Source organism: Stenella coeruleoalba (assembly GCF_951394435.1).
Source record: "Stenella coeruleoalba genome assembly, chromosome: 11".
Classification (NCBI taxonomy): Eukaryota; Metazoa; Chordata; class Mammalia; order Artiodactyla; family Delphinidae; genus Stenella; species Stenella coeruleoalba.
In genome coordinates this window covers 77,812,497-77,839,109 of record NC_137157.1, presented here as the reverse complement: position 1 = coordinate 77,839,109, position 26,613 = coordinate 77,812,497, and the positions used below count along the sequence as shown (strand labels likewise).

The following is a 26,613-nucleotide window of genomic DNA, read 5'->3' as shown; positions in this document are numbered from 1 at the left end:
TGGTTAAGAATCCACCTGCCAATGCAGGGGACATGGGTTTGAGCCCTGGTCCAAGAAGATCTCATACGCCGCGGAGCAACTAAGCCTGTGTGCCACAACTACTGAGCCTGCGCTCCACTCTAGAGCCCACGAGCCATGGCTACTGAAGCCCGTGTGCCTAGAGCCCGTGCTCCGCAACAAGAGAAGCCACTGCAATGAGAAGCCCAGCACCGCAATGAAGAGCAGCGCCACCCCCACCCCCACCCCCCCACCCCGCTCGCCACAACTAGAGAAAGCCCTTGCGTAGGAACAAAGACCCAATGCAGCCAAAAAACAAACAAAACAACAAAAAAAATTATTTAAAGTTATTAAGAAAACAATCAAGCAAAATGGGCATACGGCATGAGCAATTAGTTTCACACACACAAAAATACAAATGGGAAAAAAATAATCCACAGATATTAAACTGATTTACAAAGAAATGCTAACTAAAACAAGTACAATACCAGTTTTCACGAATCAAATTGGCAAAAATAAAAAAAGTCTGGTTATACCCACTGTTGGTGAGGTTGTATAGAAACAAGTACTCTCACATATTGATAGCTTTGGAATATAAATGAAACTATTTGGGGAAGATGTTTGGCATTATCTATCAAAATTTTTTTCCAGTTTTACTAATATATAACATTGTATAAGACTAAGGTATAAACATATGATTTGACAGATGTATATATGTGAAATGATTACCACCGTAAGTTTAGTTAACAACCACCACCTACCTCACCATTACAAATTTTCTTCCTTGTCATGAGAACTTATCAAAACATTAAATATACTCTAAAAGATAAATTTCTTTTCTAGAAACTTTATATATATATATATACATATATTCACTCAAGTACATGAGGAATATGTATATATATATATATATACATTCACACAAGGAATTAGATTCAAGAATTTTCACTGAGCATTGATATTAGAATCTTTGCAAGCAATCTAAATGCCCATCGATAAGTATCCAATTAAATAAATTATAGCTTATCCATAAAGGGTACCACTATATGTACTTAAGTGGGAAGATGTGCAAAATATAAGGTTAGGTTGGAAAAAGAAAGTTATAAAACAAATGTATAGAATGACCCCATTTGTATTAGGAAAAAAATAACATAAGCAAATATGGAAACATGTAGAAAATTATACACAAACAGAATATTTGTAGCAGGCTACACAAGAAATTTAACTCTGGTTATTACCACCAGTTAGTGGCACTAGGTTTAGAGAATGATGAGGAGGCTTTTACTTTCACTTTATATCCTTTATATTCAAATTTGATCATATATTGCTTTTAAAATTTTTTAAATAGTTAATACAATTTTAAATGAAAACTAAAATGTATTTATGATTCAAAGTGCATTAAAGATTATATGACTTTCCTAAGATCTGATAAAATCTTTGAAAGTGTAAAGATTATATTATATACTATATTCTGCTAATATTTCATCCAAAGAAATGCCTAGATAAATATATTAATCTATGAATAATATACAGTAGACAAAATAGACAAAGCATGATCTAATTTCTATGGACCACAAAACTTTGTTTACTTGTTACCTCTGCCACTCTTTTTGCTGTGGTGAAAGATCAAATATTGCCTGAAATAAAGGAAAACATAATCACTAGCACTGTCAATTTCTCTTGGCTCTTATATCATAATTTTTTAAAATTTTCTTTGACCAAGGAACAAATTTATAATAACATTAAAAACAAGTATTCATAATTTACATTTAATCTTCCATAAGTCAAACTAAAAAATTTTTAATTTTACTCAAAAGTAGTATAAAGAAATTTCACTAATTGCGAATATTTTTCTATTACAGTTATCTACATTTATAGGAATGGATACAATGCAATCTATCACATGTACAAAATGGTATTTTAAGACTTAAAATCATTTAAATGATGCCAGCATGAAACTTAAGTATTTAAAAGAGAAGAAGAAATGAAAAAGACATACAGCTTAAGTATAATATTCAAGCATCCAAAGCCCATATTCTTGCCAGGAAAATACCATGATAAAATCAAAAAGTTTTGAAATGACCTAACAATGTCACTATAATTCCCAAATGTATTAATCAAGAAAGAATAATTCAAGAAATTTTATCTAGGCACTATGTTCACCAATTCAAAGACAAACTTAGCTACTTTGTAGAATCAGAGGAAAAGAGGCAAACTTCTCACAGTTTGTGGCAATACCCACAATTTAATTTTCCAACAAAAAGTCCACTTTTGATTTTTAAAAGGCGATTTATAACAAGGCATATTAATTCTACTTTCTAACTTATCAATATCATTAATGATCCCTCCATAATCATGCCCTAACCTACTACTCTCTCACTATAAATCCTTTCTCTTTAACCCCTCATTCCATCAGACAGTTCTACCTCTGTGCCTTTGGTTATTTAATTATATCAACCTGGAACCTTCCTCTCCTGTAACTGTGACCCTAATGTCAGTCTAAATTCTATATGCCACTTGCTCTAGGTTAATGATTACAGTGAAATTACTTTGATTACTCCTCCTGCTGAACTTCTCTATACCTTGCTTCCCAACCTTTTTCACAGCACAGCACACAAAGAAAGTGCTATAAAACACACCATGGCAAACAGATGAGGCTACATGCAACTGCCCCCCAGTTACCTTGTGAATAAAACTACTGACAGCAGGGACTATGTGATTCACCCTTTGACTTCCCCAAACTGCTCGGTATAGTGCTTAACACAGCGGGTAAAGAACTACTGAATGGCCTACTTTGTGCTCGGCATTATGCTACTTAAATCATTATCTCACTTAACCTTCATAACAACCTTGTGAGTTTGTTATTATTCTCTCCTTTTTATATATAAAAAAGAACTCAAAAGATTAAAAAATTTTTTGAAAAATCACAGATAATGAAGGTCAGTATATAAACCCAACTATGTCAGATTCTTCACTTTCTCACATCCCTAAAAGTAGTTCTTTTCTTTAAATAAATAGTAGCTATCATAGCATATTGTGTGATCATGGTTTAGAAACCAGTAAAATTATTAGAATTAAGTTTTTAATATTCAGACTGCATATTAAAAGAATGAGTGAAAATTTAAAAACAAGTAAAAATTATCTCAAATAATTTTACATTAATAATAATTCTTAAATATTTTAATATAAATTAGGACAAGGGAATGAATACTTACCAGAAACACTGTTAAACGTTTTAAAAATTACTGATAAAAATATACAATTACATATTTTTAAGTTTCTAACTTTCTGGTTAAGACATGACTTTTAGTTCATGACAGTTAAATTAAAATAAAACTTTCCTCTTCTACAAATGATTGAAAGAAATGGCAGAAGCTGTTACAATGGAATAATCAAAAATGGAATAATCAAAGATCCTGCCACAATTACATAATTCTAACATATTCATCAGTGCCTAATACCTGCAATGCATTATGCTTTACATTTTGTGAGCTATAAAGAAGAAAAAATAAAGTAATTGCTTTTCAGGAGCTTAGAATCTAGCTGAAGAGACAAGCTGTCCAGAAAAAATATTTATTAAAAAAATCAGAGACTTAATAAACGTGAAGAGAGTGGGAGTGACAGTATGGAGCGAATGCTAGAAAAACAGCATAAATAAATTTTAGTGGATAAGTTCAAGATGATTATCTCCTCAAATTCTCACAATGTCCAAAGAAACAGAAAAATGAGGACACAAACTGTATCATTATTTTAAATCATTTTAAATAGTATCCATATGTTGGAAATTATCAAAAACTTATGCAAGACAGCATACAAGGGAGACTAAATTGAGAAAAGAGCCCAACACATAATTTATTTCATGGGACAGGAAAATCCATGTAAGCAGTAAATCCCCAATTCAGAGTAACAGAGGAAAACAGGTGATAAAAGATAACAAGACACTTGAGGAAGAGACAGTCACCATCCTAAGAAGACTTCTAGCAGTTCAATCGAGTACCAGAGACCACATCACAAAGGGCATTCCACAGCATTATTATTCCCAGCTTACATGTGACCTGGACTGTATTCTAAATTAAGCAAAACTACTGCTACAGCTGGCTGCTAATGAGGACAGTCACACCAGTTAAAGAAAAAAGGAATTACCCTAGCTAAATTTAACCTGTCAAAACAAATACGGAAAAGGAAATGTGGGGTGCCCTGGTGAACTACTGTGCCATCCTGAACCCAATGTGACTTCCTCCTTTCTTTTCAAAAGCATCTGAAGCTCTAATTTTGCTTAGAAGAAACACAGTATATCTAAACTATATATCCTTCTCCTTTCATTTACGTCTGGAAAAAAAAAAAAAGTGGGGGTGGGGAGGGAAAGGGAACCGACATAACTCAAGTCTATCTCAACTCTCAGTCAGTTAACTGGCCATTTATTTTCCCATCCTAAAGATGAACAAGAAAATAGATAGCTAGATAGCTAGATAGACAAAAAGATTCATCAATTTGAAAGAAGTGGTAAATCTGAGGTCCGAGGGCTAATTTTCCTTTGTGATACCATTTCTAAAAAGAAGAAGAAAAGTGAAGTTTTTCTAATTATTTCTCAATGAGATTTATCATCATGAAGACAGAAAAAAACGGAGTGATCTGCAATATATCAAAGGTGGAAAATATAATCACTGAATTTTAAAACATAATGAAGGCATTGAAAAAAAAAAGATTGATCCTGCTGGATCAAGGTCATCTCCCAGAACTCACAGATAAAGTTCAAAATATGCATCTTATGCAAGAATTGATAAAAATATTGAGAACCACTCCATGAAATTCAACATCACTTGATAAGAATTTTAAAAAACAGAGGTAAAACCGTTACTCTGAACATCATTAAAGCAAACAAACAAGCAAAAAACACTTAAAACTTCAGATCATTAATACCATCAAAAGCCAAAAATAACTGAAGGGGATCCACACTTGGATATACAGGATAAATATTTGAATTTCAAAAGTAAAAGAAAAAAGCATATAAGTAGATAAATATGTTACCTACAAAGAAAAAAAAAAATTGTGCCAGAAGGCAATAAAGGAATGTCTATAAAGTTCTGAGTGTAAAACACCATAAAGCAAGAATTCTATCCTCAGCCAACCTTACATGTATTGAGAACAGAATGACATAGGCGGTCTGTCATAAAACATAACCCACATATTCTTGCTGATAAAGAAGTCACAAAAAGTCCCTCACAAAACGATAAACAAAAATAAAGAAACTAAGAAGGGTAGAAAGTAAAAGCAATAAAACATAAAGTTGAATAATTATTCCTAAAATAGTATGAAACAGAATACAAATGTTAGTGTCTGATAATAATCATCTAGATCTAAATTTCCAGATAATAGTTTAACATGCAATAACATGGTACCTGAATTTGTAAGGTTCCTAACCTCATTTAAAATTACTGATATCAATTTTTTGAGTGGCAATACAGGAGGTAGGAAGTAGGGTGGTTCAGAGTGGCAGTAACAAAAGTTACTTTTTCTTTAGAAAATTTTATTTTAAAAGTGTGTATCAAAAGGCATAAATATATTTTGTTCATGTAAACTAAAAATAATTTGGTAATCAAAACTGAACTAAGAGCTTCCCTTTTTTCTCCTCCACCTATTCAGTTACTTCTAATCCTCCTCCATCACCTTTAGTCTTCACTTTGCAATTTTGTTTAAAGAGGGTTCACAACTGTCAATGGTAAACAAAACAACTCAAGAACGCATGGGTAAACATAAGTACCACAATGCCAACAGAGCAGTCAGCAAGGCAGAGTAGCTGGGAGTTCCATGCTTTGTTTTCTAAAGCTTCTTTAGGGCTAGTTCTGATCATGACCTGTTATCACCCACCCCTGTAATGTGATACCTGCCCCTGTAATGTGATACCTGCCCCTGTAATGTGATGGTGTTTTCTAACAAATTAATTCTATTACACACAACTTGTACTATGAAAACAATAAGAGAATGTCAGTATTTCATTAGGTCTGGGAAATGGAGGTGTGAAGGAGAGAGGAAGAACTAAATGCGTATGAAATTTCTCCTCTTAGATAATGCTTCATTCTTGATTACAAGAGAAATATAGCTCAAACGTTTTTAAGAACTTAAATTTGGTAAAAGAAGAATACAAATAAGACATAGAATTTCCAAATCATTAGAAGAAAAGAAGAAAATTTCATCACTATAGCAACTGTATAAAAGAGAAAAGGAAACTGTTAGGAAGCATTAACAAAAAATATAAAATAAGTATAAGATTATAGAGGCTTATCCAGAATGCTAACAAGGCTTTGGTTTAGATATAATTTGGTAATTAGATATAATTTTTCTTCCCCCTAAATGTTTACAAAGAATATGGAATATTTCTGTTTGTTTTGTTTTTGTTTTATTTTTTACTGAAGTATAGCTGATTTACAATGTTGTATACTACTTTTGAATTAAGAAAATATATTTTTAAAAAACTAGCTCAGACAAAATTAAAAGCAAATATCAAAACTGTCTTCAAGGGAACAATTCCTCAAAGCATACTATTTAAAAGAACATGTAAATCAAACTTACTGGTTCATAAACTAGACCATCTGCAGATGCAACCATTGTTTCTGCTAAATCCAATACATCTGCTCCAATATCTGCATAGAAAAGAATTAGAAGTTTTATATTCTATGCTGAGAGTCAAACTATATCCACTAACCACTAACATAAGAAAAAATAAATGGAAAAGGAAAAGAGATTTAAGGTTGTTCTTAGATGAAATCTTTTAGAAATTAATTTCCTTAATTGGATAAAATGATTTCACACTTTAAAAAATTTTGTCTGAACTACTGAATTCTTGGTCTCTACTTTTCAAGCAGTAATTTAAGACACAATTTAAGATGAAAAAGCATCCTCATTTTTGAGAACTATACTGATTCAAACATTATCTATCTAGCATATTAACATTTTTCCACTTCTACCAGTATAATTAAGTGAAGCCAGCGAAGAAAACAGAAAAGGGTAACATCACCATTAACTCAAAAGATTTGGATCTGTATTTTAATATGCAGAAGTAAAAGTAAAGGGTAGTAAATTGAAACTGTAAAAGAGGATATGTTTCTGGAATGTGGATGCAAAAATCAGTATGCCAAACAAGAAAGAAATAAAGGATATACCTAAACTAGAACTTCGATTTATAAAAATTTCCTCCAATTTTCTTTCATTTTAATTATACTAATGTGAAAGTTAAATCTCTTTATGGAGAAGAAATTTAAAGAATACAAGCTGGGGAGAAAAACACTCTGTATTCTTAAATTAAGATATCATAAAGGAAAAATAAAGTTAAAACAACCAGTGGCTTTTACTTTTTACTAGCAACTGTTTAAACCATAATCTATATATGCAATCATCAGGTTAAACACGTACTTACACTGACACTTCATGGCAACAGTAATATCTATATTGATTCTCAATTTGCTAAAAGACAAAAAGGAAACATTAGAACCTACCAATTGATCAACAAAACATGATCAATATAAATCAACTGATCTATGAAAAACTTGGACTTCATACAGAATAAAATATGTCAATTAGAACTTGGATAGCATTCATATGGGCAAAACAAAGGCACTTTAAAAGTAAAAATCCTATTTTGTAATAATTCCAAAAGTCTTTCTGATTTCACAAGTTTTTAACACAGTATCCTTCATTTTAATGGCAATTCTACAATTAGTAAGTCCAAGCAACTCAGAAAAAAGTATTAACCTCTGTTTACATAAACCTTACGCAGACTATGCCATTAAACAATACAAAACTTTCAAAATCAAAAGTTAGGAATTGAAAGCCTTTCTCTCCTTATTTACCAAATAAATACCAGACATCAGGCATTGTACCTGATGTCCTACAAATACTATCCTCTTTATTCCTTACCATGGACCTGTAAAGTAGATAGCTTCAGTTCTACAAATAAGCCAATGGTGTTTATGGCAGTTTAAATAAATGCCTGGCTTAAGACCACATAACTACTGAAGTGGCATATTGGAAACTAGGTCTGTGTGACTCAAGATGAATGTACCCAAATTACCAGAAAAAAAACCCCCACAAAACCTGATTCTTAAAGTTTTGCATGGCCTTTTAAAAAGGCTCAACCAATGCCTTATTTTCAAATATTTAGTTCAAATCAAATTAATTTTCAAATAGCAGAATCAGTGCCATGAATAACAGAATGAGTACAATCAGGATCAGTCCTGTCCTGCGCTTCCTATCAAAACTTTTTTTCACTCTAATAATTTTCATCTGGTTTCAATAGGGAGTACAGATTTTTAGAACTTCACAGAGTCTTAAAGTAGTCTAGAGTTCAAACTGTCTTCCAAATAACCCTGGGGTTTAGGCTCAGATTTATAGGAAGAGGGTGAGGTCAAGCAGACAGGCTTCTAGGCATCCCCACTACACTTATGTGGTGAACTACATGACTTCATTTAGAAAGAATAAAAATTATTTCATTGGTGCTAAAAAAAACCAAAATAAGAAAAACAACAAATTCCTTAAAAACTAATGGCATTAAGAATAACACTGATGTTATAGATCAAGAAACTGAGGCCCGAAAGAAGTCAGTTGTATGACTTGCCCAAGGTTACACAGCAACTATTACAAATGTTGACTGACTGAATTCTCACTGACCTGAAGAGGAAAGTACTATAATTAGTATCCCCATTTTACAGAAAAGGAAACTGAAGCACACGCAGAAATAGATTTAGTAAGTTCCCTAAAGTCACATACTTAGTAAATGGCAGAGCTGGGATTGAAATTGAGAAGTAAATGTTTCCTGCTATCTAGTGCAATCTAAGTATTATAAACCTGTTATCTTCAATCAATTAAAAAATACAAATAATACAAATAAAGTATATTTTGTCTCCTAATTAAGGTACTAATATTTTCAAAGGTTTAAAAGTGATGCTGTTTACCTTAAAATATAGTTTATACACAATTTACAACAATCAAGCTATAAGCATAAACAATGTAACCTTAGACAATTTATTTTCCAGTTCACACAGATCAGTAAGATACTTCAAAATCTAAAGAGTAAACAATTTCAAAACATCAAACAATTTCCGTCATTTCAACATCTAAGGAAAAACATATTCTCCTAACCTTTTTAAACAAATGCATATTCAATCAGAGAACCTTTCTCTTAGAATTTAACCAGTATTCAAATTATTCTAAAATGTTTTACCTAATGCATACAATTAATGAGGATTTTTCAGTACTATTTCTTCAGAATTAAAATAAACCAAGTATAAAAGGTTAGACTTTTTTTTTTAACATGTTACCTTCAGAGCAATTTAAATCTAAAGGTATTTCAAAAAAAAAGTTACCTAGAAAAATCCTTGTCTACTTCATATTCATACTTCATCCATGTATCTTGATATACTGAAAATTCCATTATAGTTAATAAAGCCATAGTGGTAAATGCTATTAGAGAAACTGAGAAACCAACAAAAAAGGAAAGAATTAAAACAATTTTTAAAAGGTAAACAGCAGGAAACCATTTTAAGTAAGATTAAAATTAGCAAAGAATACCCTAATATGATTGCCACGTGAATGAATACAATAAAAGGTTTTTCTTAAAATAGTCATTATAAATTTTTTTCTAAAACAGCTCAAAAATGAAGATTTAATGAACACAAACATGAACACAAACATTTGCACTATTGAGAAAGCATTTTATTTCTTCAATACGAAGGACATTTCTCACTAAATAGATTTGTCAAAATTCTACAAATACATAAAACTTTTACCTTGTTATATATAGCAGTGTCACAGATAAGATAAATGATGAAAGTAAGCATAAGTTTCACAACACAAATTTGAAAGTAGTCCCCTCATAATTAAAAATGCATCCATGCCTATAGTCCAATTAAAAAAAAAAAACTAGCTTAATTTCTTAGATCCTAAGAATCCACAACAATCTGTGTCAGAATCTCAAATAACATCTCCAAATCTCTAATAAAACTTTCTACTTTGAAAGCTCCTAAGTATTTCACTTCATTTATAAAACTAAAAGATCTAACAAAAAGAAAAAGCACTATCATATACTATGACAAACTGCACTTAAAATGGATTGTGCATCAAGAACTTGTACTATTTTCATTAACAAAAGTTAATCACAAGAGATTAGAAATAGCAAGCAATTTATTATACATTTTACTAAATGAAATGTCAATCTTATGGGAAGTACATTGTCTTATCAGCTCTTCATGGGGAAAGAAATAATAGTTAATACTGTTATAGTTGCATATTTTTCTGATATATTTCATTATTTATTTATTTAACAAATACTACTATCTGTACCAGGCACTGCTCTGAGCATTTTATAAATATTAATTTATTTAATTGCTACTGCAACTCTACCTGGCAAATACTGATAGCATCCCCATTTCATGGAAGAAGAAACTAAAGCATAGACAGATTAACTTCCTCAAGATCAAGTATTTAGGAAGGGGCAGAGGTGGAATTTAAATATAGACAGTCTGATTCCAAAGTCTAAGCTCTTAACTATTACCCTATGCTGCCTCTCTTCAGTAATGTGAAATTTAAGAATTTTTATTATCATGTCTAAATTGACTTATTCTTAACCAAAACAGACTGAGGCAGTTTCAACATCATTAAACAACTTCAATTCTATTTACATATAATAATCTTGTTAATATATGTATACATAACTCAAGAGCACCAAAGCAGTAAAACTGGATTAATTTGTTCAGTAATATTTTAATAAACACTGCTAAATGCATAGACTGCATTGGGTTGGATGCAAAAAAGAATATATATAAGAATAAAATTAAGGCAAATAGTGTGGCATGAGGACAGACCAACTATAAAGTTACTGCACAGTTCATTGATGAGTTCTTTCTCATGGCTACATTTCTGTATGCTCTTGATTGATAACTTAGAAGTTGCACTTACTGAAGGAGTTTTAATTTGAACTGATACTCACCTGTACCCCCACTGGCTGAAGTCTCTACATAGCTGTCAGGAACTTTCGGAAAGGCATCCAACTCTTTCACCAAACTTAAGGTTTTCTTCCGATTCAGTCGCCTCATCTTCAGGAAAACCTTCTTCTTCTTTCATATAGTCATGCTAAGGAATAAAAAATGAATAAATGAATCCTCCAAAAAAGATTAAAAGGTTTCTTTTATTTTTAGATAACTGAAAAATGTCCTTGGAACAACGTAACATTCTTATTCCTCCTTGAGAAAAAAAGCTTAACACTTATCCACACCTCTTTTTTCTCCACTTCCACCCTGACAAAAAAGTACTAATGACAGGCAATTTACACACACAAACACATTAAATAGCCAAAAAAAGTGAAAATCAATTCAATTACATTTGTAATATTTGAATATACAAATTAAAATAAAGTTTTTCTCCTATGAAATTAACAAAACACATACAAATAATACATTCCCATTAATGGATGACAATGAAGTAAAGTAGATATGCTCATACACTGCTAACAAGAACATAAATATTCACCGCTCTTATTCTAAGTAAATTCCTTTTTTAGGAATGTATCCGAAGGAAAATATCTGTGTTGTGCACAAAAATTTGATGAGGATATTTCTTGTATGGCTATTTTTAAATATTGAAGATAGAAACGAACTCCTCGTATCCAATATACAAATTACAGTGAATTAAAAGTTCTAAATCTATGTAAACACTGAAAATCTTATAAAAGAAAACATTTAATGATGTAAGAAAATACTCATAATACATTAAGCAAAGACCAGAAGGCCATATGCCAGTTTTATGGGAGACAGGGAAAAAGATATATGGGAAACAAACTGAAAGCCTATACACAAAATGTTATAAGTAGATCATGGGAGGATTTTGTCTTCTTTACAAAATTTTGGATTTTCCAAATTATCTGCTTTTATAATAAAAATATTATTTAAAAATTGCTTGCTATTCTCTTTTTGATCAATATGCCAACTACATCTAAAATATGCTAGCCATAAAAATAACTGAAATCTCAAATATTTACATAATTTTTTTTTTTTTTGCGGTACGCGGGCCGCTCACTGTTGTGGCCTCTCCCATTGCGGAGCACAGGCTCCGGACGCGCAGGCTCAGCAGCCATGGCTCACGGGCCCAGCCACTCTGCAGCATGTGGGATCTTCCTGGACCGGGGCAAGAACCCGTGTCCCAGCATCGGCAGGCGAACTCTCAACCACTGCGCCACCAGGGAAGCCCTTTATATAATTTTTTTTATCTGACTGATTTATATAAATAATATTATAGGTGACACTACAAGCATTACCAGAAATCAAAGTTGTATTGATAAAATCAACACATAACAGAATAAGTTAAATGGTTGAAAAAGTCACTAAAAGAATGTCTCTAGAAGAAAGCAGAAAGACTTGTCTGAAATCTAAGTAGGATTAATACAGAAAGAACAGACCATAGAAAGAGTATTCATGGAGAAAAAAGGAGACTCAGGGAAGTAAAAACTGGCAGTAATCATGAACACTGTCCAAAAGAGAGCAGGACCTAACCAGAGGCACTACTAATCAGTCCATGAAGGAGCCACTGCCCTAAAGTGAAGCTAAATGCATTAATGGGTTGATTTCATTTGCCATTATAAATACCCAACTAACTCCCCTTGCTGATTCCATGCTCAAAAGTGGCCTTCAGAATATAATTTTGCATTTCATGTATATGGTTTTCCTAAGGAAAAAAAAGAACATGTAGACAAGAGATGACAGTGTTTGATCCCCATGACAGTTATAAAACTGCTCTTCTCGGGCTTCCCTGGTGGCACAGTAGTTGGGAGTCCGGCTGCTGATGCGGGGGATGCGGGTTCGTGCCCCGGTCCGGGAGGATCCTGCGTGCCGCGAAGCGGCTGGGCCCGTGGGCCATGGCCGCTGGGCCTGCGCGTCCGGAGCCTGTGCTCCGCGGCGGGAAAGGCCACAACAGTGAGAGGCCCGCATACTGCAAAAAAAACCAACCAAACAAAAAACTGCTCTTCTCATCTGTAAATTAAGCTTCTGAGTGTTTATTAAGCATAAGCCATGTTCCTCAAGTTTGTTCAACTCAGTAATCAAATTTATTTTCTGTACCTGCTTAGCAGTAACGGCACCAAGACTGATCCTTCTTCCATCTTTCAATTTATACTCATTCTTTCCTACAGGGGCTAAATAATAAATATGTTCAAGCCGCTTATCTTTAAGACAAAACTCTCCACGTAAGCTCAAGTCCAACTCCAACTACTGTATAGATCTCCAGCTGCATATCTACAGCAAAACTTAAAGGTATGAGTTGTCCGTATTCATATACTGAGACTACTTCCTTGCCTCTCAACTAAATTTGCTCTCAGCAAGGTTATTAACAACTTGCTTAGTACCAAACCCAACGGACAATTTTTAGCCCTTAATCAATTTTGCTTCTGAGAAAATATATTTTCTCACTTATTCATCACTTCTTTTTCTCCTTGAAAGTCTCTTACCCTGGCTTAGGTAATACTATACTCCTGATTTTTGTTTTACCTCTAAGATATTCTTTGGCTTATTTTGCAGATTCTTCTTCCTCTCAGAGGGCACTAGGCCCTCCTCCCAACCTCCACACTTCCCCCAAGTGATCTCCCATCCCTTCCATTTCTATCTACATGTTGATTCCTCTCAAATCTTTATTCCCAGTCCAAATATTTCTGCAGATATGTATATCTTTTTGTCTTCTATTACATTTTCATTAGGGCATTCCAGAGACAATTCAGACAAAACAAGTCTAAAAATAAATACTTCACCCTACCAAACCTGTTTCTCCTCCTGTGTCCCTATATTCGTTAATGATGACACATGCACCCAAATGCACAAGCTAGAAACATAAGTTGCATCCTTAGACTTAAACTCTTCCTAAATTTCTCTCAAATCTGTCATTTCTTTTCCAGGCCCATTGAGAAGTTCCTTACTAGGAGCCTAGTCTCAGTTGCCATAATCCATCTCTGCATTGCTTCAATCTTCAATCTTTCAATTCACTCTCCACACAACAATCAATAATATTTTTAATACATAAAACTGATCATATAAATTTTATTTTAAAATATTTTTATAGGTCCCCATTACATTTAAAGAGTTTGGACCCTATCCTAACATGGTTTACAAAGCACTCAAAACACAGGCCCTGCTTACCTCGCTCCAAAACCCAATCCCTCAAAGTCTTAGTTCCAACCATACTAAATCACTTTCTATTCCTTAAACATGCTATTCTCTCTACTATAAATATCCTTCCCCCACTCCCCCACCTCTACATTTGGCTAACTCCTATTTACTCTTCAAGTCTGTCTAAATATCTCTCTCAGGGGAAAAAAAAAACTTCTATGACCTCAAACATATGAGTTATAGCATGGCCTCCTAGAACACTGTGCCTTTATCACACTATTTATACTTGCTTGTTTAATTTTGTTTTCTCCATTGTAATTTTAGGGCAGGAACCATGTCTAACTTAATCTTTGTATCTCCAATGCACAGCAGGTTACTTGATAAATATTTATGGAAGGAAGGAAAGAAGGAAGGTGGGAAATTTCCCCAGAAAAACTCACGGTAGCACAGCTTTCCAATCAAAACAGTCATACTTAGATAAGTAAATATGTAAAAATATAAGATCTACAAGAAGAATTTTTGTTTTGCTCACTACAGTATATCCCTAGCACCTACAACAGTGGTTGGCACATAGTAGGTATAGCATTGTTGAGCAAATGAATAAAACTGTGAATTTTACTTTCTAAATTTTCTATATTGTAATGAGCTCTATAAATGCTTTCTTGTAAATTACATGTACGTATAAAGATATGGAAAGCAGCTAGTTTTACCAACCCTCTAACACTTCATATAACCTATCCGGCACTCCTCCCTTAATCATCTAACTAGTGTACTCACTTGGCTCTCTCCCAGCCTCTGGCTCTTCCATTCCTAGTTTTCACGATTCCACGGCCTGACCCTGAGGGCATGCATAGGGCACTCTCACTGCCTCTCCCCCATCCCGGGATAGAAAGGTGGACAACAGCAGGCTGTGTCTCACCTTCTGCTAAGACAGCTCTATTCTACAATGGAGCACCTTGCCACTCTGCTGCTGCTCCAGTCCCATTCCTGTTAGCTCAGCATTAACCTACAACCAAAAATTCGTTCCACCTCGAATACCTGCCAATCTACTCTATAGAGCCACTGTTCTGATATGAACAAGTCATCCAATAACTTCCAGTTTTTCTAAAAGCAATCCTTCTACCTGCTCTTTATGAAACATAACGTTCTCCTGGTGGTAATTATCTTTGAATCATACTTCATTTCTGAGACTCACAGGTAAAGAAGTAGCATGTTTTAACATGATATCTCAACCATCTCTTCCCTTTTCAAGTCTATCTTCTAATAATAATAATAAACACACATACTACATTAGAATTATAGCTAACTTTCATATTATGTGCTAGGTATTATTTGAAGCACTTCATATATTAAATTCATTTAATCCTCTAAAGGACTCTACAAAGTAAATACTATTTTTATTCACTTATAGATAAGGAAACTGAGGCACAGACAGTTAAGTATTTTCTTTTTTTTTTTAATATTTATTTATTTGGTTGCACCGGGTCTTAGTTGTGGCAGGCGGGCTCCTTAGTTGCGGCTCACCAGCTCCTTAGTTGCGGCTTCTGTACTCCTTAGTTGCAGTACACGGGCTCTTTGGCATGCAAACTCTTAGTTGCTGCATGCATGTGGGATCTAGTTCCCTGACCAGGGATTGAATCCGGGCCCCCTGAATTGGGAGTGCGGAGTCTTATCCACTGCGCCACCAGGGAAGTCCCCAGTCAAGTATTTTCAAGGCCCACACAGCAGGTGGTAGAAACTGGATTCACTGCCAAGCAGCTTGGCTCCAGAGTCCATACTCCAACCCACAGTGTACACTAACTCACTTCAGCACTTGATTCATCTTCCATTAACACCTGGATATATTTAGAACTTCCTTAATGACTTCAGCACCTGGATCATTCACTGCACTTCCTCCCCATTCCATCACCACCCTATGACACTCAGTCTCGGGCACTCATTCAAAATGATAATCCTTTTACCATGTAAGCCTAACAGATATTCTCCAGTGACTTCCATCTTAATTCTATACAAAGCCACACACGAACAAGGCCATGCTTTGGCTCCTCTTAACTTTTAAAACTGTTCCACCTCTAATATCCAAATCACCAATTTTCCTCTCTGAGCAGAAACAATTATCTTGCCAGCTCTTTAATTTCCTCACTAGGGAAGAATCTACTCTTCATTTTCCCTGTGTTCTCAATCCCTTGGATTCCTCCCAGTCATTCAGTTCCACTGCTCCCATTCCCACTCTATTTGCCTCTCCATCCAGCTCAGTCAGACATTTTCAAAAATGCATTTAGAAAGACCCTAGATCAGTGGTTTCCAGAACCACAGAACTGCCATTCTGTTACAAAAGTTTCTAGTCTGTACCTAAGTGAAAAAAAACAAGGACAATATAGGATTCTTTTTTTAAGTTAAATTTATTCAGTTTAAAAATCTGTCTTTTATTCTGAGATTATTTCCTTCCTTTTTTTTAATGTGTCAAATGTCCTTTCTTTTATGAAATGATAAAATTAGATAAAGTTTTTTGTTTGTTTGTTTTTGGATATCTTTCTTTAATAAAATTAAAAACTGCAATTCTAGGGCTTCCCTGGTGGCGCAGTGGTTGGGAGTCCGCCTGCCGATGCAGGGGACACGGGTTCGTGCCCCAGTCCGGAAAGATCCCACATGCCGCAGAGCGGCTAGGCCGGTGAGCCATGGCCGCTGAGCCTGTGCATTCGCAGCCTGTGCTCACCAACAGGAGAGGCCACAACAGTGAGAGGCCCATGTACCGCAAAAAAAAAAAAAAAAAAAAAAAAACTGCAATTCTATATCAGTCCTTAAGTCCAGCCCCTTTCCCTGATTTTTTTCTATACATTTTTTTGTACTGGTTAACAAAATTTAGGAGCCATTATGCTAGATTCCTTTGCCCATTAGTTGGTGATGCTCTTCATACTTTGACAATCTCCAGTCCAGTATCATATCTTCAATTTCTCTCCTGAACTGTTGTGTATACTAAAAAATAAAACAAGCAAATTCCAGGAAGTCACTGATAACAACTGAGACTAAGACAATGCTTTGAAAAACTGCATAAGAAATAAGAAACCACCTTTCATGCTGGAACACAGAGACACATTATCAACACTCAATCTAAGAAATGTCAAACAGCTAGTATTTCATCATCTGTGTCCACGTGAATATAATGAAACTATCAGATGCTTTGCCAAAATTAAAATACAGAATTCATGACACTTTTATGGTCTGCTGAATTAAGTTTAATTACTTCTTCAAACAAAAATGGAGGCATAATTTATCTTCTGCTACCCACACTTTATGAGCTAACTTCTATTTTTAATGTATATTTAACAATATGAGAAATATTTAATTGGTTAATACACATGGCCATTGTTGTGAGTTGAACTATGTCTCCCAAAAGGATACTTTTAGGTCCTCACCCCTGGTATCTGTGAATGGGTCTTATTTGGAAATATTTGGGTTTTTAAAGATGTTAAGAGACCATACTGCATTAAGGTGGCCCAAAATCCAATGACTGGTGCCCTTTTAACAAGGCCATGTGAGAATACACAGACACACAGGGGAGAATGCCATGTGAAGACAGGCAGAGATTAGAGTGATGTATCTACAAGCCAAGGAGCCAAGGATTGCCCAGATGCTAGAAGAGACAAGGAAGGTTTCTTTCCTAGAGCTGTCAGAGGGAGTATGGCCCTGCTGACACCTTGATTTCAGTTTGGTAGTCTCCCAAACTGTAAGAGAACAAATTTCTAGTTTTTAAAGCCATCCAGTTGGTAATTTGTTATGGCAGTCCTATGAAACTAACACAAGCCATTAATAACAATGAGAAAGGAGATGGAACAAATATTATCCAGGCTATCACTGAACTTCAGAAACGAAAAGCAAAACTATGACTTATATGTAATTTTAAACTACTTGACAATATTGCATTAGAATACAATAAATTTTATGAAAGATAACTTAGTTTCACTTTACAAACACTAGATATCAAAAAAGTACTCATTCTTTTTACTTTAAAACTTTTTACAACAGAGTTACATTTTGTTTTTAAAATTATTTACACTAACATAATTCAAACAAATCTAATAAACTTCCAAGTGATTTAAAAAAAAAGGTTTACTTGGAAGCCAAGTAAGATGGTATAAATGTGAGTTTTTTGTGATCAAAAACACTTGGGGGACTTCTAGGCACTTACAAGCTATGTGATGAATTTGAAAAGATCCTCAACTTCTCAGAATTCTTTTATAATTTTGTTTTAAAAGGAGGGAGGGAGACATAATGGTTACCTCACAGTTTTTAATCAAGATAAAAATGAGTCATTTGATAAATATCTATTTCTAATTCTCAAAAGAAATGCAAAGACTTGTAGGATATTTGAGGTTTATGTTAAAGTCTTTAGGAAGGTGGGAAAGTGAAGTTAGGCGATAATAACATGAATAGACTGAGGATTATACAAATTGATAGAATGAAAGTTAAAAGAAGAGACTATAGAGTGATGGCAACACAATAATTTGTAAGTACCTAGTAGCAAGATGAAGCAAAGACAAACATCCTCCTCCTCAAAGAATGGTTTGACTACAGTAACTACTCAATAAAAGCATACAAAATTGAATTAAATTAATTGAATTAAGCAAGTAAGGAAAGTGTGAGGAAAAGGTCAGAGACACATGAAATTATATATATATATATATATATTTTTTTTTTTTTTTTTTTTTTTTTTTGTTTGCGGAGCAAAGGCTCCGGTCGCAGAGGCTCAGCGGCTGTGGCTCACGGGCCCAGCTGCTCCGGGGCATGTGGGATCTTCCTGGACCGGGGCACGAACCCATGTCCCCTGCATCGGCAGGTGGACTCTCAACCACTGGGCCACCAGGGAAGCCCACATGAAATATATTGACAACAGAATGAAGGTCTCCAAAAGCAAGGAGAATGGGTTAACAAGGCACCTAGGGCAGAAATGACCTAGAACTGACCTAGACTTAAGTAAGACTGCATGGAGTAGTAGAAAGAGGAATCTGTACCTTAGTAATTAAGAGAGGATAACGGCTTAAGAAAGCAAGCAATTGGAAGATGGAGTTTAAGGACATTTTAACCATATAGACTGAAGAGTTTAATCAATTTTGGAATCCAAGAAATTACTTATAAAAGCATCTTCTTCAGTCTATATTTTGACTAAGAACAAAGGCAACATTTTGTGAGTAGGTATAGAAGTTAGAAAACAAAAATTTAAAAATAACAAGAGCTAACATTTAATGAAAGTTAACTGTATGTCAGGCATTGTTCTAGGTGCTTTGTATGTTTTAGCTCACTTGATCATCACCACTCACTTTCTGAGTTGTATTATTATTATTCCCATTTTGCAGATAAGGAAACTACGACAGAAAGAGGTTAATTTACCCATCATGACATTAAGAGGCAGAATCAGAATAAATATAGAAAAACTGTTGAATAGGATTTGGAGCATGCACAGACTGCCTAAAGAGTAACTTCTATTAAAAATGTTTCACTATTTCTTCCAATTAAATGACTAATCCTCAAAGAAATTTATTATTTTTTCTAATTCTTTTTTGATGCTGTTGTTCCAAACTAGTACTGATTTCCTCTGAGACTTTCAAGCTTGATATATTTTTATGATTTGTACCCTCAACCAACTACAGCAGTCAGTTGTGACTGAAGTTCATCATCAAAAAGAAAGAAATTGCGCCCCACGTTCTCCCCCCGAAGAAAACCATGAAATTTTTTTTCATGTTTTTCCTCTAAGAGAACTGGAATAATTGCATCAATTTGGAAATATCAATAAACAAATTAAGTAAACAAACATAAGTCCTGAATTCTTCAGTGAACAAGCCTAATTCATTTCTTTATAATGGCTGTACACTAGAGTTCAATGAAATACCTAAGTACAACTGCAAACAAATAAATAAATCCCGTTTTTAACTGTATCTTTATCTGCTTCTGTATCTTCATCTTTAACTGATTCTGAAAGCCAGTCTTGCATCATTTTAACTGGTATTTTGTAACTTTGTGTTGTCTCGAGGGCACTAAATCCTAAATATAAAAGTTACTGGAACGTGTTTTCTCAAACAATGACCTATTAATTCTATATACTACCAATACCCAAAGCTATTCTCTACCACGAGCTGACATGTTATCTAACAAGGGCTTCTTAACTCTTCAAGCGTTTCAGAAAAGTAGTGACACTCGGACCTGTCTCTCCTACAGCATCTCACCCTGCCCTGCCCCTTTCTCAATTTCCTAAGCGGCGTGCGAACCTCCCGAGGCGAGGCCAAGACCTCGTTCTTTCTTAGAGAGCACAACTTGCTGCGAAGAATTTGGTATCTGAAATGGGGATGGGAGCCAGACACCCGGGACGATCGGGACACTATCAGGCTGGTCTTCACAACGCGGGACCCTCCGCCCCTGCGGACGGGAGGAGCCACCGGGGCACGGGGCACTGTGAGAAGCAATGGGCCAGGGTCAGCAGCTATGGGGACGCAGCTAAACTCCTTCAAGTTGGAAGACAGCGGAGAGACATTGGACCAGGAAAAGGGGAGCTTCCAGGCGCAGCGCTGCCCAGGGTCCTGCCAGTAACGACCCCGGGGAAGGTAAGTAGACCGGCTCCCCGGTCCGGCCCGCTCTCCGGAAGAGAGGAACTAAGACAGGGAGCTAACGCTATGACGGGCTCTCACCCCTTTAACCACATTCATGCCCTGAACAGCCCTGGAACAAACGAGAAAACAGCACCCGGCGAGGTTTCAGTATTTTACCTTGTGCTACGGTCCCAGCCGACCGCCATGTTTCACAGAAGCCCGGTCGCCCGGGCTCCCGTTTACCCGGAAATATCGCGAGAACAAAAGCGACTACCACCGTGGAAAACGTCAGCCGGGGGGGGGGGGGGGGGGCGGGGAAACGGTGTAGAGTTCTCGCGATATTCCTTTCGCTGACGAAGTGCTTTGTGAATCAAGAGGTGTGAGCCGAGTTAAGGGGGCTCGGCTAAGAAGAATGGCGGTTTAAACTTATTTCACTTGTGACCACGTGGCTAGCAAGGAATTAACTTCTCCAAGGAGAGCTTTGTTACCTACCAACGGATACTTAGAGACCACAGAAAGAATCTCAACTCCTCTAATAGTACTTCGTTAGGAATGAGATACTTGGGCGCAGGAATTAACATTTGCAGCCCTATCCGTATTACTCTTACAAACTCTGCACCACGTTTTGTGCCCCTTTATTTTCTTCTGTCAAGAACGTTTAAACTTTCCTTTCCAGGCACAGGTAACGCTTTTAAATTATTTGTTAAATGTTTTTCTTGTCTTCTAGATGGTAAGCTCTGTAAGAAATCACATGTGTCTTCCTCATTCTTATATCACCAATACTTTTCTATGCACTCGAATATTTGTTGAGAAAGAAAATTAATACTTCATTCACCTTTTTTCCCTAACACTTCATATTATAAGAGGTAACAGAGGGGACTTTGGAAAAAAAGGGCTCAAGAGCAAGCCCATGTGTTACCAGATTTTCCAAACATTGAGATTTTTAATTTTATGATTTATTGACCAAAAATTCTAACAAAAGCGTAATAATGACTAATTCTTAAATGGTAAGCACTGATTTTTCTTCCCCAGTAAGCAATATTTATATGCTTTACTTTCCTCATCTCGTTTAATCTTTTACAACTGTGTACGGTAATAACATTATTTACCCATTTAATAGATAAGGAAATTGAGTCAAGTGGCAGTTAAGTGATTTACCCAATGTCAGATAGCTGGGAGAGGCAGGGAAATCTTGACCACAAGACTAAACTGCCTTTCGAAGGAGCAGTCATCATTTTGTTTATTGAATTAACGTTTATCGAAATATGAAATTTTACTAAATTTAAACTGTCCTAGAAAATAAGGGCAGATAAAGAGTTTCCACTGATACAATTTCATTTCCAGACTTTCATTTCAGGATTAGTCCAAAAACTTTAAACCAACTCTAAACTGATATAAAGTTTCTGCCTCCTTCACATATTTATGAAGAAGCATAATGTGATGTCTAAGATCATAGACACTGTAGCTAGGATTTCCTGGGTTAAAATTCCAGTTCAATAACTTACTAGCATGTGACCTTGGGCACATTATTTCATTATTTTGTCCTCTTTTCTTCATCTATAAAATTGTACTATAATGTCTCAAAGATTTTTATAAGGACTAAATGAGTTAATACATATCTAAAGTGCTTCTTTATCTTAGCCACAAATGCACCATCAGCCCTTCCTTTGTAGGTCTGATTGTTTGAGGTCTTGTGTGGCTGGAAGCTGGTTGTTGTTCACTTAGTTACACTGGATGCCTGGTCTCTAGAGTAGTCTACTTTCAGGGTAACAACTATCCCATAAGAGTTGGATGGCCCAGTGAAACAAAACTGACTAATTTGATCCTGCTTATTTAAAAAACAGCTCACCATCTCCTATAATACTAAGTCAAGACTAAATTTCCTCCTGAAGATTGAAAGCTTGCTTAACTAGAAAGAGGGGCGAGTACTTAATCCTATGTTATTGGTGTAGTTATATCTAGAAAACAATTTGCTTCCAAGGGAAAAAAATATGTCCATTATGTATTATGAAACTGTGGATAATGATTAGTCAAATCCGTTTCACCTGCCTTCACTAATCAAGGTCATTTTAAGACTTGCTTGTCCTCCAAGCAGCACATAGCCTAAACAATAAGATGTTTGCCCGAGTTATTTTCAAGGAACTTGGGGTCATCTGTGTCTAGCTCAAGCTGAGCTGGTTAAGGCTGGATGGGATCACCAGCCCTACAACTGGGCATGTGGAGTGTCCACTTGGTGACCTTTTGAAGGTGCAGTGGCCCATAACTTAGTTAGGCCTGCACAGAATGACCATTACCTCACCTTTTCCCATCACCCTTCTCCATGCTCCCCCACTGAGACCGCCCTGCTTCTTTATTCCATAAATACCCAGAGAGCCCCTTGCCTTCAGGAAGGCAAATTTGAGATTTGCCCTCCAGCCCCCTCGCTTGGCTGCCGTGCGGAAAAACCCTGCCTTTGCTGCAAACCTCAGCATCTCAGCACTTGGGCTTGCTGTGCGCTAGGTAAAACGAACCTGGTTTGGTAACATTGCCCACAAAAGAGAACTGGGAGATAGATGTTAGATTGGGAATTAACAACTGGTGCTAAACAACCTGTATTTTGTGCAAATGATCAAAAGGTGTTTTCATACTGGTTTTTGTTTGTTTTTTTCTTTTTTTAGTTCTCTGTAGTTTGCATAAAAGTTTTAGCAAGTAAGCAACAAAATTAAGGTAAGTTAATACTTTTTGCTATATGAATGCCCCAGAAACACCTCAAATTCAATATATCCCAAGTGGATTTTATAATTTACCCCAAATCTATTTCTTCTGCACTGTATCTACAAAAGTCAATGGCACCACTAACCTCAGATTCAGTCACTAGCTACCAATCCCAGTGACCAGTCAATTTCCTTCATTAAGACTATTTCCAGTTTCATGCTGTACACCAGACTCTGTGATTTTTATGTATGTGACAAACTATCATAATTAGAAAGGAAAAAAACCCAGGATGATATGACAGAAAGAAAATCAACTTTCAACTGAGCACAGCAGAAGACATTTTTCCATTTTCTGATATGATTATATACCACTGATGTTGAGCTAAAAAGGTCAAATAATTTCCATCCCATATATGAGATATGTCCATAAGTTGATTTTCCTATCATATAAAAAATATAGAAGCAGCTAAATATGTAAATAATACATGGTCAGAGTTCGGATGCTTTGACTAAAAATTATGAATACATTTGTATATCTTACTGTCCAACAGGACCTAACCTGACAAATACTCTTACGAATTAAACTTGTTTTTCTAAGTAAAGGATAGTTGAACCAACAATAGTGAGGTCCCCCTCCTCCCTGTCTGGGTCTTAGAAGGAAAGAAGCCAGTCAGACCTGTTCCCCGCTGCCCTCCACCGTCTCATGAACCAGTCTGCATGAGTAAACTTGGTCAGAAGCTGATTTTTCCTCTAATGGAGTGTAATTAGGTTGGGGGAACCTCATTAAAGATCTGAGTCCTTGACACAGATTGAGGCTGCTGCTTTGGTATCACATCCATCTATAAGGGTGATGCTCTATAGCACATTGAGTGCCCTTTGGCACTCCCATCATAATAGAGATGGGGATTGCTGAGTCTGAGGTAGGAGAAGCCATTAACGTCATGTCTATCCTAAGCCAAGTCCATGCTGAAGGAACACACAGGAACCCATTAGAGTCTTTCATTTGGAGGCAAAAGATGGAAAAAATGAGGCTGGGAAATTAGTAATTTTTTTTTTTTTGGTCTATACACCAAGCAGATAGGCTTGATTCAGTTAAACTATATGATTTGTCAAGGATGAATTAAAAAAAACAATTATTATAAAGTTTAAAGGGTGCTAGCAAAGGCCATAAAGGACAGTGCAGCTCCCCCTTGCTCTCTCTTGGATCATCCTTTGGGGAAATGCAGCTGTTTTGTCATCAGCCCACTCAAGAAGCCCAGTGGAGAGGTCCACATGGCAAAGCATCTTTGTGCATTTAAATATTCCTGATGAGAAGTCTAAAGCCACTCAGATTCTTGATCCTATGTATGAGACCTGTTTTTCTCTGGAATCTTATGTAATTTTCTTGTCCCCAGTGCCTTTAAGCTTCACAGTGACATCTGTGATCTGGGTCCGTCTTCACTCTTGTGCTAGGCATCCAGTGCATTCTTTCCACCTGACAACACATACCCTTAAGTCTAGGAAGTTTTCTTGGTTTGTTTCCTTGATTAATTTCTCACCTCCATTTTCTCTATTTTCTCCTTCTGAAACTCCAATTATTGTTATGAGATGTCCTGGACTATTAAAAATGATAACTAGCGGAAATGGGAAAAGGATAGCAGTGAAATAAAGAATTATAATTTTTGCTTTATACAATCACAGTATCACTCTTTAATTGACTTTCTTTTGCACTTATTCTTAGAAAAGGTAATAAAAGTAAAATTAATGCAAAGTATTATAATTAGATATGTGGGAGAGACTTCTGGTTGCCATGTAAATACTCTTCTCTCCTTCTTTAGAACCAGAATCCTGGACAGTAAACCCAAGTGAAGAACTATATTCCCAGGCTTGGCAGGTAGTTATGTAAATAATAGTCACTGAGTAGGGCTTTTATGAAAGTCATTTATCCCCTTTTCTCCTTGCCCTCCCTCATTTCCAATCTTGGAATGTGACTGCGATGACCTGAGCCCTGCAGCAATTTTATGACTTGAGGATTGAATCGATACACTGAGGATGGTGGAGGAGGAAGACAGGAAAAGCTGCAGGCCCTCTAACTTTGTAGAGCTGCCTATCAGCTGCCTGACTCCATTTAAGTAAGAGAATAAAATCCTAATTCCTTCAAACTACTGTAGTAACGTCTTTTTAACCAGCAGCTGGCAAGTAATTCCTGGTGGATTCAAGGAAATTTATACTATTTTTAAGCTCTCTGAAAACTGAACCTCCCTTATTACACGTAAGTCTTCTTTTTACCTCTCTCCATTTTATTTTCCTTCTCATGTTCAAGTGTGTGAATGAAGCCAGCCCAATTCCAATCTCTCCATGCTCCCAGTCTTATCTCCCCAGTCCAAACTCCACACTCTTGCCTACATTATCTTCTGAAAACACCCATCAGCCATGTGATATAGTAATTAAAGTCTGTAATCAGAAAAATCTATGTGTTATTTCTTCTCTGAAACCAGATGTTTGATGTAAAACAAGTCAGCCTCCCTAGCTTCAATCTCATGGGTAAAATGGGAAAGAGAATGCCTTTCTGATACAATTGCGCTCAGAATTAAATTAATATATGTAAAGAAGTTGGCACATGGAAAGCTACTAAGGTAGCCTAATGGGATTGTCATTCCCCAATTAAATCCTTAGGGAAATTATGAAGAGAATTTTTGAAAAACAAAATGGAGACATAAAAAAGAACAGAAAAATTAGAAAGCTGTACTGTATTCTTGAACAGCAAGGCTTAATAAAATCAACCTCTCCCCAAGTAACATATGACATAGCCTCTGCCTGCACACATAACAGTGTATTGCTGGATTTTGACTACATTCAAACATGAGAGTTTAATCAGATTTTACCCATCCTGATAAAAGTGCCATTAAAGTAAAAATCCTGGAACTGTTCCTTAAAAAACAATTTGTAAGTGTACAATTCCATGATTTTAGTAAATTTATGCAGTTGTGCAACCATCACCATAATCTAATTTTAGAACATTTCCATCACCCCCATTTTGTTATTTCTTGCACTTACCCATAACCTTAGGGAACCACTGTTCTGCTTTCTGTCTATAAATTTGTCTACATTCCATGTAAGTGGAATCCTAACATGTAGTCTGTTGCGACTGGCTTCTTTCAATTAGCATAATGATTTTGAGGTTCATCCATTTTTGTAACAATTTTTTTAACATCTTTATTG

General features: G+C 35.6%; 1 protein-coding gene across 2 annotated transcripts in view; it reads right to left on the bottom strand.

The window, feature by feature from the left end:
• ERGIC2 (ERGIC and golgi 2) overlaps positions 1 to 20,965 on the bottom strand; it is a 37,134-nt gene extending 16,169 nt beyond the window's left edge. The window contains exons 1-6 of one of the 2 annotated variants that reach the window (XM_079936103.1): positions 20,897 to 20,965; positions 10,979 to 11,121; positions 9,357 to 9,465; positions 7,412 to 7,458; positions 6,568 to 6,638; positions 1,594 to 1,634 (exon numbers count right to left, since the gene is read on the bottom strand). In XM_079936103.1, coding sequence (XP_079792229.1) covers positions 1,594 to 1,634; positions 6,568 to 6,638; positions 7,412 to 7,458; positions 9,357 to 9,465; positions 10,979 to 11,084 — 374 coding nt within the window. In that variant the 5' untranslated portion in view covers positions 11,085 to 11,121; positions 20,897 to 20,965. The remainder of the gene's footprint in view (positions 1 to 1,593; positions 1,635 to 6,567; positions 6,639 to 7,411; positions 7,459 to 9,356; positions 9,466 to 10,978; positions 11,122 to 20,896) is intronic. The other variant, XM_079936104.1, reaches the window with a different exon arrangement.
• Between the last annotated feature and the right edge of the window lie 5,648 nt (positions 20,966 to 26,613).